Source organism: Lontra canadensis, unplaced genomic scaffold (assembly GCF_010015895.1).
Source record: "Lontra canadensis isolate GAN:19392208 unplaced genomic scaffold, GSC_riverotter_1.0 scaffold41, whole genome shotgun sequence".
NCBI classification, from domain to species: domain Eukaryota; kingdom Metazoa; phylum Chordata; class Mammalia; order Carnivora; family Mustelidae; genus Lontra; species Lontra canadensis.
In genome coordinates this window covers 6,141,560-6,159,781 of record NW_022631035.1, presented here as the reverse complement: position 1 = coordinate 6,159,781, position 18,222 = coordinate 6,141,560, and the positions used below count along the sequence as shown (strand labels likewise).

The window sequence follows — 18,222 nt, the reverse complement described above, 5'->3', positions numbered from 1 at the left end:
ATGTTCCCTGGTGGCCAGCAGAGGGCGCAAAGAGTCCATGCGCGGGTTGCTGTCTGGGCATCAGTGTCTAACTAGGAGCCCTCGCCACCCCACCTGCTCCTTGGCGGCATCGCCTGTGGCTGAGTCCCCCTGCCCCAGCTCTGATGTTTAGTGACAACGCTGTGTACCTCCACGGCAAATGTTGTTCTTTGGGAAGACGAGCTGCTTAAGAGCTTCGCTTCTTAGTGCCCAAACCTGCCCGTTTCCCCTTCACAGACAGACGGACCGATCTCAGTAAATCCTCGTCTCTGTAAGGGTCTTTGGGAGGTTTTCTGCCCCTTTGTCTCAGCCCCTTGTTTGCAAGGATGGCATCTCCCCTGGTTCTTTCTAGTCTTGAATGTGGCTGCAGGAACTCGGAGCCTGGGGGACCGTAGAAACCAGAGTCTTCCGGACCGCTTCTCGGGACATTAAGCATTCAGTTTATCACGGGTGGCGTGATTTGACCGTCCGGTCCGGAAAGAATGATCATCAGCCAAAGACTGTCTGAGGGTTTGGGTCTGACCCTTCCTACCAGCCTCACAGAGGGTTCCAGAATCATGAAGACCAGATTGGTTGTGTGCAGCCCGTCCGTGTTTTTCCTCTCTCCCTATCTCATTAGATGAAGATAAGAGCATAAACATTTCCTCCTGGCAGCCGCACACCGTCCCCCTCCAAATGTGGGCTTCGGGAGGAAGACGTACATTGGAGAGAGGACATACCGCTTTGAAACCTCCTTTCCGATTAGCGTGTTTTACAGTCTGTCCCGATTTCTTTCTTTTCTTTTTTTTTTTTTTTTAAAGATTTTATTTATTTGTCAGAGACAGTGAGAGAGGGAACACAAGTGGGGTGGGGAGAGAAGCAGGCTTTCTGCTGAGCAGGAAGCCTGTTGCGGGGGCTGGATCCCAGGTGCCCCCAGTCTGCCCTGATTTTTTTAACAATTCTGGGAACCAGTGGGTTCTTGTTTTGTTGGGTTTTTTTTTCTCCTCCCCTTACAGACTAGACTTCTTTCTAGTTCACCCAAATCTAATAAAAAAGGAGCACACTTTACGAGAGTAGCCTCACCCTCGGGACACCTCTGCTGTGGGTTTCCCACACCTGGCACTGTTGACATCTGGCTCATTCTTTGTCATGGGGCCTGTCCTGTGTGTTGTGGGAGGCTGAGCAGCACCCTGGGCCTCCGCCCACTCGGTGCCCGTAGCACCTCCCCATCGTGACAGCCAGGACGTCCTGAGACGACGCCTGACGCCCCTGGTGGGGGTGGCGAGGCAGAGGCACTCTCAGGTGAAACTCACCACTCTGCCCTATTCCTAAATCGAGGGTCATTCTCTTCGGAAGGGGTGCCACCCTCCCCAACAAGCCCCCTGGGGTCCCGGCTCACTTCTTGTGACGAGCAATGCCAGGCGTCGTCATTGCTGTCTTCTCAGGAAGCTCATTGATCCTCCCGTTCTGTGTCTAGTAATGAAATTTATTATCAGGGAGGGCCAATGGCAGATTATAAACAGAGCTGACACTGCAGTCACAGGCAAGTGGAGGGGAGGGTGCGTGGGGAGGGGACAGTGCCTCACTGCGGAGAGCATTGGCGTCAGAGCAGAAAGACAAGCTGGGCACAGGTTGTACCTGGGGCCCGGGGGGTGAGCGGTAGCCGACCCCGGGGAACACTGAGCTTGGACATCGGTGGTATCTGAGGCCATCTGGGGTTCTCGCAAGAACTGTATTTTCCTTGTCTTTTTTCCCCCAGACTCCTCGGAGCAGAGCTGACCTCAAATAGCCCAGAAGGAATATGTCCCCAGCTTTCCCCTTGGGGACCCTAGAGGCTCTTCTGAGCCACCAGGATTAGAAGGGACCTGTCACTTCATTTTTCTTTCTGTTCTCGGGGAAGCCAGGAGCTTGAGACCCGTGACATCAAACACAAGCAGTCAGTCTGAACAGGAGTTTGAGACAGGCTGTCTGTGGCCATGACCCTGAGGTTGTAGGGCCTGGGCGCTTTTTTCAGAGCTGTTACACCTAGTCTTTAAAGATTGTATTTATTTATTTGACAGACAGAGATCACAAGTAGGCAGAGAGGTAGGCAGAGAGAGAGAGAGGAGGAAGCAGGCTCCCTGCCGAGCAGAGAGCCCGATGTGGGACTCAATCCCAGGACCCCGAGATCATGACCTGAGCCGAAGACAGAGGCTCAACCCACTGAGCCACCCAGGCACTCCTACACCTGGTCTTTAAAGCTGGAAACACAGATGGAATTTAGCACAGGTGGAATCCTCACTGTACAGGACGGGAGATGGTCAGGGACTGGCTGTGGCCAGGAAGCGAGGTCGGTGGCACTGGGGCTGGAGCCGGTGTCTCCAGTACCTGGATCTGACCCCACTGGAGGGAGAAGGGAGCCGGGTTTGCTTCCACGGGCACCTTCCAAAGGCAGCATCCTCCCTGGCAAACATTCTGACCATGAGCTCGTCCTGAGCGCCCCTGCCTGCTGCCCCCTCAGTCACCAGCACTCCAGTCCCACCTGGGGCTTGGTGATCCGTCAGACCCCGAATGAGGCACATAGTCTTTGGAAATCAGGGGCTTTTACCCTCTTGATTTCAGCTTCAAAAGCTGAACCATTTTTGGCTCTCTTTGCTTTTCATGGCCTCAGTTACCAGTTTCTCGTAGAGTCCTGGGTGGCTGTGAACAGGGCCCGGGCCCAGGCACCCTCGGGCTCAGGCTCCCGACTCAGGGTCTCACTCCTCCTCCTGCCCAGGCAGCCTGTCCCAAGCATGAAGGCCCCTCCGACCCTCCCCAGCCAGCCCCCGCCTCACGCTGCCCTGCACCTGCCCGAGTTCGGAGCCTCTGAGGACGTCAGCTGCACTTCGCCTCTCTGAGGTGACCATCACCGGCAGCCGTGTGTCCTGCCACATCACGGTGGAGCCAGCCAGAGCAGTCCCCCAGACTTAGTTGTTTTCTTTCTGTAGAAAGTAAACAGTCTGGGGGCATCTGGGTGGCTCAGTCATTAAGTGTCTGCCTTCGGCTCAGGTCATGATCCCAGAGTCCTGGGATTGAGACCCGCATCGGGCTCCCCGCTGGGCGGGAAGCCTGCTTCTCCCCCTCCTACTCCTCCTGCTTGTGTTCCCGCGCTCTCTCTCTCTCTATGTCAAATAAATAAGTAAAGTCTTTAAAAAAAAAAAAAAAAAGAAAGTCAACAGCCTGGAGAAAGGAGCGGTGTGGAGGTGGAGGCCTGACCGGCAGGAGGGAACCCAGGCGCCTCTGTGGCTCCCTGACGGTGACTCTGTTGCTTTCAGTGGGGGTCAACTTGTTCTATTTCTGCATCATCACGTACCTGTATGGGGATTTGGCCATCTACGCTGCAGCCGTGCCCTTCTCCCTGATGCAGGTGACCTGGTGAGTGCCTCCCCCCACCCCACGGGCTGTAGCCGACATCCTTCCTTGGCCAGTCAGGGCGGAGTTTCAAGTAGAAGCCCAGCGCCAAGCAAACATGGTGGCATCTAAAGCATGGAGAGGCCCAAGGCCCTTTTCTGTCCTTTGCAAACTTGCCCTACACCACTGTCCTTGTCCCCGCTCTCTGGGGAAGATGATTTGGGGACAGGAACCCATAGCACCTGCCCCAGGACAGGAGACTGTGACTCCTGGCAAGTGAGGTGGGTGGCCCGGGAGCAGCTGCAGGGGGCGCGGAGGCTCGGTAACGTCCCGTCCTGTCTGCTTCCTGCTGAGCAGGGGCCGCCCTGAGCCACTCTTCTCTTTACCAGCAGCGCCACTAGTAACGAATCCTGTGGTGTGGAGGCCGACAGCAAGCACAATGACACGGACCCGTGCTGGGGGCCCCTGCGCCGTGTGGACGCCTACCGCATCTACCTGGTGAGTGGCCTCGCCTCGACGCCTGCCCGGCCGGGCTGGCCAGGGGCCTTCGGACTCTACTCCCTGATCAGAGAGTCTCCCCAGCTTCACGCTCTGGCCAGTTGCTGGGGCCGTGGTCCTGGGCAGAAACCGCGTCCCGTTACTGAGACCATAGCCGCACGCCCAGTCACCGGTGGCTTGGGGTTGGCATTCAGGCCATTGCCAGCGGCTGGCTGTGAACGCTTGTAGACTGAGCTCAGGGTGTGAGGGGCGCCCTCAGCACGGCTCTTTAAGAGCGTCGGATTGAATTTGCTGGAGACTTGCCATGCTCCGACCTTCCTCCCGGCCAGCCCAAGAGCGTATGGGACGTGCCGGGCTTCCTGACGGGGCGGCCCGGCTCTGTCCTGTCTCCCCCCTCCCCGCAGGCGGGGGGAGATGAATCTCCACGCTGTTCTCCACTGCTTTGTGCCACGGGCAGGAGGGGCGTGTTGGAGCTGCAGACCGTGCCCGACGGGTCTTGGGGATAAGACACGAAGCCGAGGCCGTTACTTACCTCTGCCTGGCGCGAGACTCCGAAGCGCTCCGCCCGCCCTTCTGCAGCTTCTGTTAATATTCTCTGCCTCTTCTCGGTCCTCCGCAGCCTGACACAGATTCAGGTGTGCGAGGTGACACGCAGTTTGACACGTGGCCGCTTAGCTGCTGTGGAGGGGAGGCAGGGTTCGGGAGAGAGCCGGGCCTTTCGGGGAGTTGGCCTCTTGACTTCATTATCCCCATCCTGGGAAAGGTTTCTTTCTGCGGGCCCTGCCAGCTGTGCTCGGGGTCGCAGTTTGTTAACCCAGGGCCACCGGAGGGCGGTTTTGCCTTCCCAGTCCCACCCTGTGGCCCAAGCCTGGGCGGAGACTGGTTTTCTTCGCTTGCATTGCCGGAGCGGTCGGATGGTCCGGTTTTTGTCTCACGTGTTCACCTGTGACCAGAAGCTTGTCTTTTCGTAGAATTTCATCTCAAATGTCCCCACCGCAGGTCTGGTGGGAATTTGGTAGCAAGTTAATTCCCTGGCGCAGTTCCCCACTTCCGCTCCCCCAGCCTGTGTGGGGGGCAGCCAGGAGGGCAGCACAGCTGGGGCCTGTTAGCCTCTCAACATTTCAACGAACAGTCATTGATAAAATTAGCAAAAGTATCAGTGACTGTTAACGACCCACCTCGATCTCTAGCTGACAGATGGGAGGAAAGGGTACAAGGGGTTCAGCACAGACACAGGTGCATGTCCAGGGCAGAGGGACCTGCCAGAGCAGCCAGACCTCAGGTGGGTCCTTCCAGGAGAGGCTGTTAGGGTCTGTGCCCAATCTGCCTGGTGCGTCGCCTCCCCAGGAAGACACATGCCCAGTACTAGGAATATTGGCCGCTGCCATTCGCCTGGTAAATTATTTAGAGGCACGGTTATTGCTTTGCTCAGTTGTTCCTTTGCTATTCCTGTAAACCTTCCACGGGGGGGCAGCCTCCCTCCCTGCATCTCAGTGGCTCCCTGGCAAACAGAAGGAGCCGTTCAGGAAAGCCAACAGACGTTAATTACTGCCGTCACCGTTCGGACATTGCACTTGGAACTCCTAGGGCTGCTGCCGCCCGGCCTGCGAAAGCTGCAGAGATGGGAAGGGTGGGGGAAGCAGAGCCTGTTCTCGCTGGGTGGTGGGCCCCCTCCCCTGCCTCCCGGTCCGCCGCTGGGGGCTTCACCGGCTTCCGTCACGGTGTGCTCTTCTGCCTGGTCTGCAGGAATTTAAGGCAGAAGGACCTCCACGATTTCTCGGGAGTTACTCTACAGCTTTGTGTGTGGCTCCCAGGGTCTGTGGCTTCCGCCCCTCCATGCTGGGCACTGGGCGTCCGCCCGCAGACCTGGGAGGGATTGGCGGAAGTGGAGGTTTCCTTCCTTGGTCCTGAGCTCCATGTCGTGGGTGACGGGCATCCTCCCCTCCCACATCTGACCCCGGGGCTCAGCCCCGCGTCTGCATTCCATCCAGCAGCCTCTTCGGATCATTAAGGAGGAGGGTTGTACTTCTCTCCCCACCCCTCAGTCGTTGGCATTCAGGAGATTGTCGGTCCCTTCTAGAGGCTCCCGCTGCACCTCCTTCTACCTGCAGTTTCTGATTTTGCCGGCAGCGAGACTTCACCAAAATATGGGGCGAGGCGGCAGGCAGCTTTAAAGCCCCCCAGCCCGCGCACACCGTATCCTTGTCTCAGGTGGACAGCAGGCGTGTTTCGGGCCCCGTAATAACCATCTCTTCATAGCTATTTTGGGACGGTACATTCTGGGGAATAAAGATACAGGCTTTTATTTTGTGGTTTCCAGAAAGTCCTCTGGAAACAGTCTTTTCTGTGTCTTCCCAGAATGCTCCTGAAATGCACACATAGAATGAGAATATTTGGGGTATTAACTATACCCAGAGGCCAGCCTGTGCGTCGCATCATGATAGGAAGGGAGCTTTCTCCCACCAGCGGCTACCGGTCGCCTCCCAAAGCCCTTGACCTTAACAAATGGAAAATTCCTCCTCCCCTCCACCCTGCGACCTCCGTCCACAGCCTGTGATTTCCGTGCAGCTGATGTGAGTCAGTCTCTCCCTCTCCTTCCTTGGAGTAGCCACAGAGTGGGGTGCCAGGAGGCAGGGGTCCCGTGAGTCACACGTGTTTTCCAGAGCCGTCCCCACAAGCCACTGCAGCTGGAGCCAGCTGTGACCTGGGCCCTGGCGAGAGCCCATGAGAGTTAACATCAAGACCCGCGGTCAGCTGGCCTTGGATTCTCAGAACTCCACCAGCCGCCCCTCCTGCTCCTTTGAAGGATCAGTGGGAAAGAGTTGGGGCATGTGGGAAACTGTGGGGTCCCCCAACTCTTTCAAACCAGTAACCTTGCCTCCAGGCTGGGGGAATGTCTTGGGACTCTTTTTGCAGAGCCTCTCTGGCTTTGCTACGAAACAAAGTCAGAACTCAGCCCTTGGCTCTCTCCTGCGCTGTGAGAAGGAGCCACAGACCAGTGGCTAAGTCGTGCTAGGCTTGTACATAACTGTTCTGTCCAGGAATCCCACCATCCCGAGTGTCTGGGAGCAGGGCGTGTGCCGCTGGTCCCTGAAGTCCAGGGCCCTGCCAAGTACTTGTTCACTTCCTGGTCCCAGCCATGCCTCCCACCGTGTCCCTCACCCACCCACCCGCCAACTCCCCCGCCCAGGGCCTAGCCCTGTCCCTGCCGCCACCCCTGGAGTGTCAGAGGGAAGCCCCGGGGCCGCAGTGGGACTCCCTGAGGGCCAAAAGCTCCTCCCGGTGTGCAGGTGGACAGATGCTGCTGGGTCACCGGCAGCCCAGCAGGTGCCGGCCAGGCAGAGCCAGGAGCGCAGATGGCAAAGCGGAGCTCATCCTGGCTGGAGACTTAGCCACAAAGTGATGGTATGGAGCGGGGCCCCTCGTGGGCTGCCTTGGGACAGGACAAGGTCACCCTGGCTTGCCATCCTGCCTTGACACAGGAGCCGGGAGATCCACCTCCAGGGCCTGAGTGGCCCCAGGGGAGAGATGGCAGCCTGCACGTGCCTGGCAGGTGACCTGCCACCCTCTGCTGGGCACCCCCTTGAAGAAGTGGGGTGTGTGTTGGGGGCTGCGGGCAAGTTTAGGGCATTCTGTCTGCTGGGCTCTTCCAACAGGCATAGGACGATCCAATTCGGGCTCAGGTAGCATTGGAATAGGTCTTCCTAGGCTCTCACCGGGAGTCCTGGTTTCTGCCTCTGCCAGCGAGTCCGGTTTTCTGATTCCGTCTTGGCCTGGCCTTATGCACTAATACTTGTCTTTGTCATTTTAGTGTGTAAAATGGCATGCAGTCCCTTTTTTAAAACCCAGGGGTCTCTTCCTGAAATGGGTAAATGTCCCTTTTGTAAGGAGCTAGGGAGGAGACTGATGCACCTGCCGGGCTGTGCCAGGCCTCAACCAGCCCTTCCTGTGGTGGCATGGGAGTAACGCATTACCATGCACTTTCTCCTTTCCGACTGGGTCCTCCGGGCTGCACAGTAAGGCCCGTGGTGTCCTCCCACTTCACAGCAGAGAAAACTGAGACTTGAGGGCTGCAATGTATACTACGGGCCCCATGGCCAAGGGCAGGGACAGGAGCCTGGCGCCCGGGGAGGGTTCCCATCCTCGTCCTCTGGCCCTGGTAACAGACTTGCTGGGCTTGTGGGCAGCCCTGCTGGTGAGGCCAGAGAGAAGGGGTGGGTTGCGCCCAGTCATCGGTCCTCGGGGCTTGATGTTTGCAGAGGGACAGGGGTGACGCTGCCCAAGGATGGTGTCCGTTCAATGGTCCGTGTCCACACTCCTGCCCGTCTGCTCGATGGGTTTGCTGTCTGTCTTGCTGCCCCTCGCTCCTGGAGAGTGGGGCGACTTCTCACATTCGCTCAAGGAGCGCTAGGGTTGGCCGTGTTTTCCCAAGGACGTTTCCTGTCCCTCCCACAGTCCCTCTCTGTGTTCTTCCAGCATCAGCCACTGTGCCCTGGGGCTGTGGCATCTGCTAATAAGTGGGTCAGCGCTGCCATCACTTGAATATTTATTCTTACCAATTCTGGGGCAGGAGGTGGCCTAGAGGCCTTCAAGACCAGCGAGGAGGGTAACTTAGCATGGCGCAACAAGGCTGGGCAGCCGCAGTGACTTGACAGGACGCGGGAACTCGGGAGCACTGCTGCACGCCTCCAGAGGCACCGCCGGCTGCCCCAGAGCACAATTCCAGTAGGACGTGCGTGGACGCTGCCCCTGGATTTGCCACTGTCGGGAACCTGGAGTGAAGGAAGCAGCGGTTAGCTAGGAAGGGTGGCCCGAGAGGGCCTGTGGGAACTGACGGGGCCAACGAGCTGTCTCTGTGCAGGGCTCATGGGCTAGCTCCCTCTGGAAGTAGAGAGCAGGGCCCTAAGCCCACAAATGACCTGATGGCAGTTTCGCTACTCTGGGCCACCCTGCCCTGTCTGACACCTGAGTTGGGACCCAGTAAGGGGCTGGGAGGAGACTCCTGGATGCGTGGGCTTGCTTCCGGGGTCTGGAACATCAAAGTCTGCCCTTTGTGGGGTGGCAGCCAACCAGGGAAGCCCATCTTTTTTTCTTCCCCTTCATCCGCACAATGTGCTCCTTGTCAGCTCCCTTTTGCTCTGTCTGGATGCTCAGAAAGGTCCCGTTTTTCTTGGCCTCTCTTTTTCCCCACTCGTAGGAAGATGCCAGTCACACTGGGCAGTCACAGCAGGTGCAGTGGGCCGGGGTAGCCCTCGTGACCCATGCCTGGCCGGCCCAGGAGCTTGGTGTGGTGGGGGGCGGGGGGGGGGATGCAGACCTCTGGTGTCTTCAGCCGGCTGTGCAGAGTGTCCTCCTGAGCCTTTCCCCCTCGTGCTGAGCCTCTGCCTTCAACCCATGATCCTGGGTCTCGAGGACGAATCACTTCTGCCTGATGCCGCAGAAAAGCGTGGGCCCACTACCCCGCCAAGAGCCAGGTCTCTAACGTTGAGGGAATGCTAACTTCAAACAGGCACCCTTGCTCACATTGAAGTGACTGACATGAAAGGATTAGCTTGTCTCTCCTTTCAAGGAAATCAATAGTACAGGGACAGGCGTGTATTTTCTTTCTTTCTTTTTTTTTTTTTTTTTCCTAGGGAGCTGTCTATATATTTCATCCCAGGGATGGCTTCTTGGTTTTTGGTGTGCTTTCCATCCCCCCGCCCAGCCCTTTCTAAATGAAACTCAGATTGCTCTGTCACTCACTCCAGCACTGCAGTTTGTCTCTCCAGCTCCTGCCAAGGGCCCCCATGAGCCCCCAGGCCCCTGCCAATCGCCCATGGCTGCTGCTGCCACCCGGGCGCGCCCCCCCCCGCCCTGGCCCCGCTGCATCCCCCGTGCCTGCCCAGCTGCCGCCCAGCATTGCTCCAGGAACCAGCCCTCACCTCTCAGTGCAGACCCGGGTAGCACCTCCCTGGGCCGTGGTGACCGCTGCCCCCGACCCCATCCCCAGCACCTTTGGGAGTTGAAGCCGAGCCTCATCCTCCAGCTCTGGGAGAGGGTTGTTGCTCTTACTTTTACTGTGCCTCTCAGGGACCCGGGTCCTGTCTGCTGGCGTTAAGCCCGCCATCCATCACCCCCACATCTTGCCTCTGCCACGGCCAACACCTGACACACCAGCTTAGAAGGTGACACTTAGTCCCCAGTGCCGCTGCTTCTTCGCTCCCAGTGAAGATACCAGGTGATGGGAATTTGGCAGCCTCTGGACAGTCCCCACCGTCCCTCTCCCCAAGTCTCAGAAGCTACCCGTTGCCACTGGTTGGGGCCCTGCATTCCTGCATGGGGGCAGCATACATCCTAGCTCCTGAGCCAGGTAAACCGCCCAGACTCCCTCGTCACAATGGCACTTTGAGTGTCTCTCTGCCCTGGTGGAACGTTCCAGGTCCCTGCCACCATGTCCGTTGTCTGGCGAGTCCTGAGTACGTTCTTACAAACACCACTTGTCCAGGGCAAGCTGTTTTGATTCCTGGGCGCCTGGGCGGACGTCAGATAAATCGGCCTGGATTCTCACCCTTCCGCCCTACCCTCTTCCTCATTCAGCCAGGGAGATGTCTCGGGGTGGGGGATATTGTCCTGTGTGCCACCTCCTGGCCACTCCTGCCCCAGCACCATCCACGACTAAGAAACCCCACTGTGTCAAAGTCCAAACGCACAAAACAAATTAGAGAACTAATTACTTGTCACAGAGTTAGTTCGTTTGCAGAAGGACTGGCAGCAGGTTTCTCTTGAGTACTTGGTTTCTCTAATGGGTGTAAAATGGTACTCTGTGAAAACGAATTATTTCTGAATAGAGCTCTTAGAAGCCTGTCCCTTGTAAAGGGAGCCTCCAGGTGTTCACGCGCGCAGGTGCAGCGACCCAGAGCCCGGTCCGTGTGGAAGCAGGTCGTGGGGTTGGGGTGGATGTGGGCAGCCGGCGTGGGGTTGGGGTGGATGTGGGCAGCCCACCTACGAGTGAGCCCAGGGTGTGCGTGCCTTTGCTCACCCGCGCTGCCTGGGAAGCTCCGCGGGGCTTGGTCAGTGTATACCCACGGCCCACACTCCTGCACAGGCCGATTTGGTTGGGAAACTTCCAAATAGGTCTCTGTGGGGAGTGCTCATCCCTGCTGGGGACCTTCTGCGCTGTGCTTTTTCAGGACTGTCTTGCCCACACTCCACGCTGATCCCAGGCAGCCCAAGCTGGAGCCTTGAGCGCAGCGCGCCTCCTCCGTGAGCGGCTCGAGTGGGGCTCGGTGTCTGGTGCCCCTCGCTCCACAAGCATCCTGGGCTGACCCAGCACCAACCTGAGTGTGTTTTCAGCCTTTCCCCTCCAGCTGCTCCACGCTGACCCCAAACAGGGTGGCCCAGGCCATCTCCATGCTCCACGCCCCCTCTGCTTCCGGCCTTCCCTTTCTGAGTAAAGAACTAAAAGTGACTTTGCTTGAAGGAGATGTCCTGGTTGATTTCACATCTCCTGCTCCCCTCGTCCCCACTTTGTTTCATTTCCCCCGAAAGTGCAGGAAAAAAAAAACAAACCTCACCGTCTAGAAGCCAGCAGCCTGCCCGTGGTTTTAGCGGAAGGGGGAGTGTTTGTAAACATTTTGTGTTAACCGGGACGGAAACCGTACCTGCCAACCCGTTTCTCACCTCCTGCCCCAGGCCTGTGTGATGCCTTCGTTGCATAGAGGACGTGTGGTACTTGTGAGGACCCTGCTGGGGTCTGTGAGCGATGCTCACTCTCTGTCGCAGGGTGTCTGTTGTGAGCAGAAGCTGGTGTCTTTCTAAATAGCGCCCCAGAGACCCAGCAGTAATTTTTTAATTAAATAAAACACTCATTCTAAGATAATAACTGCGCTCCTCTGTGTTGCCGGCCTTCCAGCCGGCGGCACTCGCCATGCAAACCGTGCGGAGAATAAAAGCGTCTTAGAGCATGTTCTCAGGACCGCCGGCCAGCCCACCGGAGAAGGCAGGAGGCGAGGGAGTGCAGAGGGCTTGCGGCTTGCAGAGATGCCTGGGGCCCGAGCGTGCTTGGCATCAGGGGAGCTGAACAGTTAGGGTGCATATTAATGATGCCATCTGATTAATTAGCATGAGCTCAGGCTGTCTCGTGGCTGGGCTGAGAGCAGACCAAGGTACATTTTAATAAGCCTTCAAGTGCAGAGGGAGGTGCGGCAGAGCTCCCCGCCGAGCAGGTGTGAGTCTGGAGGGCAGGGTCACGGGGCACGGCAGGGCGTGGTGAGTTTGGCTCTGGGAGGGACTTCCTCCAGCCGCCGAGTGACACGTTCTCCAGAAACCGTGACAAGAGGAGGAAAGAGACGGCCGGACCGGGTGCAGGGCGCCAACTGGTGGGGCTGTGACGCGGACCCCTTGCCGCTGTAGGGAGGTCATGCTCCAGCCACAAGGCAGGTGCACGGCCCCCGGGAACACTGTCCAGCTCTCTGCCTGCCCCCGGTCTGGAGCATGAGCCTCGGCTATGTCTCAAGGTTTGGTTCCAGGAACCAACTTCAGGTACTTGTTGAAACTCTACATTTCTGGGTCCCAGCCCTGGCCCACGGTCGCAGGGTCAAGGCTCCGAGGCCCAGGAATCTGCGCCTTCGACCAGTTCTGAGGGGAGATCTGTGTCCTCCCCTCTCTGAGAGGTCCCACCGGCTGAGGACCTGTCCCCTGGCAAATGGTCCCCCTGCGAGAACCGCCCCCAGGCTGCAGCTGGGCAGGCAGCCGTCAGGGGCTCCCTGTGCCTTGCCCCTTCCAGGGGAAGACGATGGCCCCACATCCACAGGTGTCCTGCTGGAGTTATGCCTCACGCACTCCAGTGCAGACAGAGAACAGCATCACTCCTCTGATCAGACTGTTTGCAGGCTCTGCGTGTCCCGGGGAGAGAAGGGGCTCCGGCAGCATCCCGTTGCTACTGCCTTCTTTGTTAACCAGGGCCAGCAGGTCCCTCCTGCATCCCTGTGGACGGTGCTCTCGGCTCCCTCTTAGAGCCCACAGCGTGCCAGCCGCACCGAGAGGCCTTTCACCCTGGCCATCGACTAGAGAGGAAGCGGGGGATGTCAGTGCGGTTTCTTCTACCCGGGTGGACAGAGTTGTTCATCAGCGAGCTCGAAGCCCTGTCTCCCTTCCTTCCCCACCTCCAAGGTTACTCAGTGTCGGCAAAGAATCTTGCTCCCCCATCTGTCTATTTCAAGGTCTGACGTCAGCAGAGAAGAAGGGGTGGAGCCAGCTTGGCCTGTGCTCCTCTCCTCGGGGCTCCCGTGTTCGGGGCACCGGACTTCCTTCCCTCCCTCCCCTCCAGTGTCCAGCATTCCCACCACCATCCCCTCTTCCTGCACAGAGACAGGCAGGAAGAGTGGAGTGAGGAAGGGAGGACGCCAGGAACACCTACAGCCATCAGCTGGCGCTCTCATGGGTGTTGCACACAAGCCAGCCGCTGAGGTGACAGAGAGCGATGGCTCAGCCTCCGCACAGCCTCAGGACAGGGACACTAAAAGCAAGCTGATTCCGGCTGGTTCCTGGAGATACTATCAGCTTAGCAGGTTCTAAGGTCCGGGAGGCCCATGCACCGGCCACCCTGAGTATCTCAGCTAGTTTTCCTGACAGGATCAGGTGGTTGGGGGATGATGGCTGGGTGGGTGGGTGCTGTTCTCCAAGGGAACCACTGAGGGGCAGGACGGATGACCTAGAGGCTCCCCACCCCCTTCCCTCACCTCAGAGTCTCCCTGCTCCCCTCAAGGCCTCTGGTTCTAAGGAACTCTGAGGACCAGCTGACCCCGAGCCTGCCCCGGACAGCTCTTCCCAGGCCCAGGGTCATGTAGCCAAGCCAGAAGAGTACCTCTAGCTTTCTCGTTGGTGCGGCAGAGCCCAGCCGTGGGGGAAGTTGTGCTGTCTACCCTTGGTCTCCCCTTCCTTGACATCCAGCATGCTAGACCAAGACACAGAGCTGGTGTTGATTCTCTGTGAAGAGATGTCAGCGGTTACACAGTGAGAGCCAGTACGCCAAGCCTGCAGTGCGGGAGAAGTTAAGGTCTCGGCGTCTGCTCACTCACTCTGGCTCCCATGGGGCTCGCCGCAAGGGCCCAGGTGGCACTTTTAGCCATTTATCGCAGGGCCCCCTAGCCGGGACCTTCCTGCTGTGCCTTCTTCCTTTTGCCCCTGTAACACAGTGCAGTCCCCTTTAAGCCTTATCCCGTTGGGACAGAGAGGAGTCCTCCCAAGAGGAATCAGGAGAGCTTGAGGCCGTGCTCAGCCTCCCCCCATCCCTGTAGCGCAGGCCCGGCTGCCTCCAGCACGAGAATTGCCCCAAGGCCACAGAGCTTTTCTGTTACTTCATTTTTTCAACATTGGTTTTAGGTAAATGTAACTGTCCTTTCCCTGCTTAAAACATGTTAGAAGTTCCTCTCCATAAGGCAACATTTATGCTTTTTCATGTGGTGTGGTCTGTTCCAATCTCCTTCTGGAAGCTTCTCTCTCACCACTGCCCCACACTCACTGGCCTCTGTCCTGCAGAGGTGCTGGGCACTGTCACGACTTTGTGCCCATCCAGGGCCTTTCCCTTGCTTCAGAGTCGGACAAGCACTCACGTGTTCAGAACTGAACTCGGGGGCCTCCTTTCAAGACACCTATGGCCGTTACTGTCCCCCCAACCCCTGCCATGGCGATAATTGGATTTCCGTGTGTCTTCGGTAACTTGGTCTCTCCGGGAGCCTCTCGGGGTCAGGGCTATGCCTGACCCACATGTCTGGAACCAGCATGGGCCTCACAGAGGGTGGTTGCTCCGTGAACATCGGAACGAACGAGAGCACTAGGGTGTGCTGCCCCCGCGGGGTCCGTGGCTGGCTCCGTGTGGTCCCTCTGTAAGCCCCTGGGGCTGCCGATGCCCGCAGCTTGTCACAGCTGGCAGCCACTGCCACGGCCAGAAAAATTCCACATCCAGCCGGCTTCTCTTCTTTTCTGAAGGTACAGATCATCTTCCGTGCCTCTCTGCCCGGACGAAGTGACCCCTCAGAATGGCCCTAGGGTTACTCAGGGGGCCACAGTCAGGAGCTAACCACATGCCAGGAAGTCTGGGGTGGCACCCCATCTCTCTGCCACCTTCTTTGGTGCCCAAAATGCGAGCAGTGAAGTCTTAGGATGGGCCAGCCCCAAAGGCAGGTCTGTGTCTCCAGGCAGAGCCCCAGCCCTCCTCTCACACACACCAGCTCGGTCCCACCCACCTTCTGTCATCGCTGTCCTCAAGGCCCTCTTCAGTCAAGGTCAGGCCTCTTTTCCCACCTGGGCCGGTGGGTGTGGACCCATCTCTGTCTCTCTCCTGCTTGCAGGGAGCCAGGCTGCCCTTAATAAGCCCGGATGGCATATAATCATTAAGTGAGTGACTGTATGGGTTTTCCACAATATTTATCTCCCCCCCCCCCCAAACCACAAGGGTTGCAGCTCTGGCACCAAATCCTTGGAACCCTGCCCACCACCAGGCACCATCTGGCTTTTCAGCTAAGAAAGAGACAGCATAGGCATGCAGTCCTGTCCTCCAGTAGGATGTGAGGGGGATAGCAGTCATGCCAGGCTGATGCCACCAGGCCCTCCCAGCCCCCCTGCCCCTGCCCCCAAGGGAGGCAGCTTTCCTGGGGGTGGAGGTGGTGCAGAGACTTTCTATAGGGCAGAACCAAGGGAGGCAGTAAACACCCTAAGAAGGGGACCGGCCTCGAATTCACACAGCCAAAGTTCTGATCTCAGCCATGTCTTGGTCTTTACAAGGTCTTGACAAATTATTTTATCTCTTTTAGCTCAGCTTTCTAAACTGGAGCCAGTAACCCATTCCCAGAGTGTTGGGGTCAAGAAGTCTTCGACAGAAGGTGCCGTGCGTGGGTGCTCGGGAGGTGCTCATCCCCTGGTGTGGATTCCCTGGTTTTCAAGGCAAAGCCTTCTCTAGGTGATGGCTCTGAGGCAGGGAGAGGCTCTGGCGTGAGAGTGGCCTGTTTGTGGGCACAGTTCTTCTCCCTGCCAATAGCATCCCCTCCAAATGCGGCCCCAACCGTCTCCCATTTGGGGGCTTGGAGATGACTGGGTAGGGGAACACCTGGGCCAGGTGTGTGGGACTTGTCCTATCCAAGAGGCTGGGGCCAGAGATGGTGATTTGATAGTGAAGACAGTTGCCTGGGAGACCGTGCATTCTGGAAAGATGCCGTTTGTGTCCCATCACGATCATGGCACATGATCCGTTTCTGGGCAGTGCACAGCCAGGCCTCCGGGTCCTGAGGGGGACCTGCCATGGGTCGTAACCTGTCACTCCCTCCCAGGTAGCTCCTTGTCCCACACGTCTTTAACACAGCGCTCAGCAACCAGGCTCCCCAGTAAGACATCACGCTCCTTGATGGTAGAAATTTGGGATGAATTTCTTGATCTTTCTTTTTTGTCATCCATGGGTTCAGGAGGAGATGTGCTTTTCTTTTTGGCCTCCCAGAGGACAAACCATAAAGATAGATTACAAACCTCAGGTTCCTAACTGAAGATTTCTGTCTCATCTAAATAGGGCAGGGGATGTTGAGAGCAAAGGGTTCAGAGAAGGAGGTCATTTGGGTGCTTTCCTAGATCTGCTTTGTTTCCAGTTGCCCTGAGAAAAGAGAAGCAGAAGATTTGGAGGAAGGAACCTGGGGATGCTTTCAGCTGTCAGACGGTCACAGGCGGCGTTCCAGTTAGTGTGTTCAGGGAGTAACCGAGCCCAGGCAGTGCCTTATGAGTGCCCTGGCCGTCTCCAGGCTGACAGGGCTGGGATCGCTGTCACCCAGGCTCCTCGGTTATTGGCCAGAGGTGCTCCAGGGGACAGGACAGCCTGTATCCAGCCTTACTCCTCGGAACTGGTGCGGGTGGTCTGGGAGCGCTCGCCCCACGCAGCCTGTGTCCGGGCTGCCGCTCACCGGCCGGCCTCCCGGGAGTGGTTCCCTCCACACTGTCCAAGAGATTCTCATCTGTTCTCTTCCCTGCCGATCCCTTCGCAGCCTCCAGGAGGGGCTGTTCTGGGCTTGTGCCAGCGGGAGCGGTCTGCATGTTCAAGGCTGGGAGCAGCCGCCCCACCTGCGGCTTCTCCCCAAAATCATTTTTCCACGCTCCCCGGTGTCGAGACAAGGTTTGCACCGGTCGGCCCGCAGAACTCGTCCAAGTGCAACCTCAGTGGCCGCGTGCGGCTTTGCGGGGAGGGCGCCGAGAGCGGCACCCTCTTCCCAGTGAATCGGCAGTGGAACGCGGCTCTTCTCCTGCCCGACCTCCTGACCCTGGTCCGATTGGCTGCTGTGCGGGTTGGGTTTCTTGCCTCTGTTCTGTGGCTCCAGCCACTAGGTGCGCCCTGCGGAGTCTACCTTTCGGCTCGCTGTTGCCCTTGCTCAGAGCCCAGCACCCTCCCGTCTCAGGCTCGGCCTCTTCCAGCAAGCACACACTTGCCTTCTGCAGGTAGGACATGTCTCTGCGTTCAGTTTCCAAGTGGGGCTGAATCGGTTGAAACAAGTGGACTTGGTTTTCTCCTGCAGGACGTCTCAAGGTGATCGCTGGAGAAGAGCGCGTGTTCCAGAAACACGCTTCTTCAGAATATCGGGGCAGCCGCTCTCTGTTTTTGTGTTCAGGCATTCCCTGGATCTCCCATCTCTCGGTGCAGTCAGTAGGCCTTGCCCAGTCCCTTCTAGGAGGCGGTGGCGGTGGCGCAGGGACAGTAAGATGGCGTAACTTACCCTCAGCAGCACATGGCGGCGGCGGGGGGGGGGGGGGGGGGGCGGTGCGCATCTGTGCTGTGGGTGGGAAGGTGAGCTCCATTTGTCTCCGTTACTCCTTCCCCACCAGGGAAACGGAACTTAAGGGATGGGTGGGTGAAGGGCTGGCTGCTTCCCCGTCTCGGTTGGGCTGGGGGAGCCTGTAGCTTCCTCCCACGGAGAGGCTCTGCTCGTGCGCTGGGCCAGCTGCTCACTGGGCTGGGCCTTCAGAAGGTGGCTGCTCGGCTCTGCCCTGCAGGAGAACCCCCTTCTCGTGGAGCTTCTCGTGCAAGCACCCATCCCGGTGGGTCTGGATTCTGTGGAATTTAGATGGGGTGGTGCATCCCATCGCAGGGTTTTGGCAAATGAGCTGTGATAACGGTCCTCTGGGCTTGGCGCACAGAGGCTGCCGCCCAGGGTTCAGACCCACACCTGTTGTCGGGCTCTCACCGTCCTCTGCACGATGGCCGAGCCTTTCTGTCTGGTTGGGAAGAACTTGGGCTCCCGAACCAAAGCATTCGAGCCGTTACTGAACTTGGGTGCAGGTGACAGAAGTCTGGTAAGAATAGGAGCGACCTGATGTTCTTTGTCCAGAGGGCCTCACGGGGCCCCC

General features: G+C 58.1%; 1 protein-coding gene across 2 annotated transcripts in view; it reads left to right on the top strand.

Moving 5' to 3' along the window:
• The window catches only part of TMEM104 (transmembrane protein 104), a 52,677-nt gene that overhangs the window by 11,524 nt on the left and 22,931 nt on the right, over positions 1–18,222 (top strand). The window contains exons 6-7 of one of the 2 annotated variants that reach the window (XM_032870677.1): positions 3,291–3,390; positions 3,759–3,864. In XM_032870677.1, the coding sequence (XP_032726568.1) occupies positions 3,291–3,390; positions 3,759–3,864 (206 nt within the window). Of the gene's footprint in view, positions 1–3,290; positions 3,391–3,755; positions 3,865–18,222 lie in introns of both variants that reach the window. The other variant, XM_032870676.1, reaches the window with a different exon arrangement.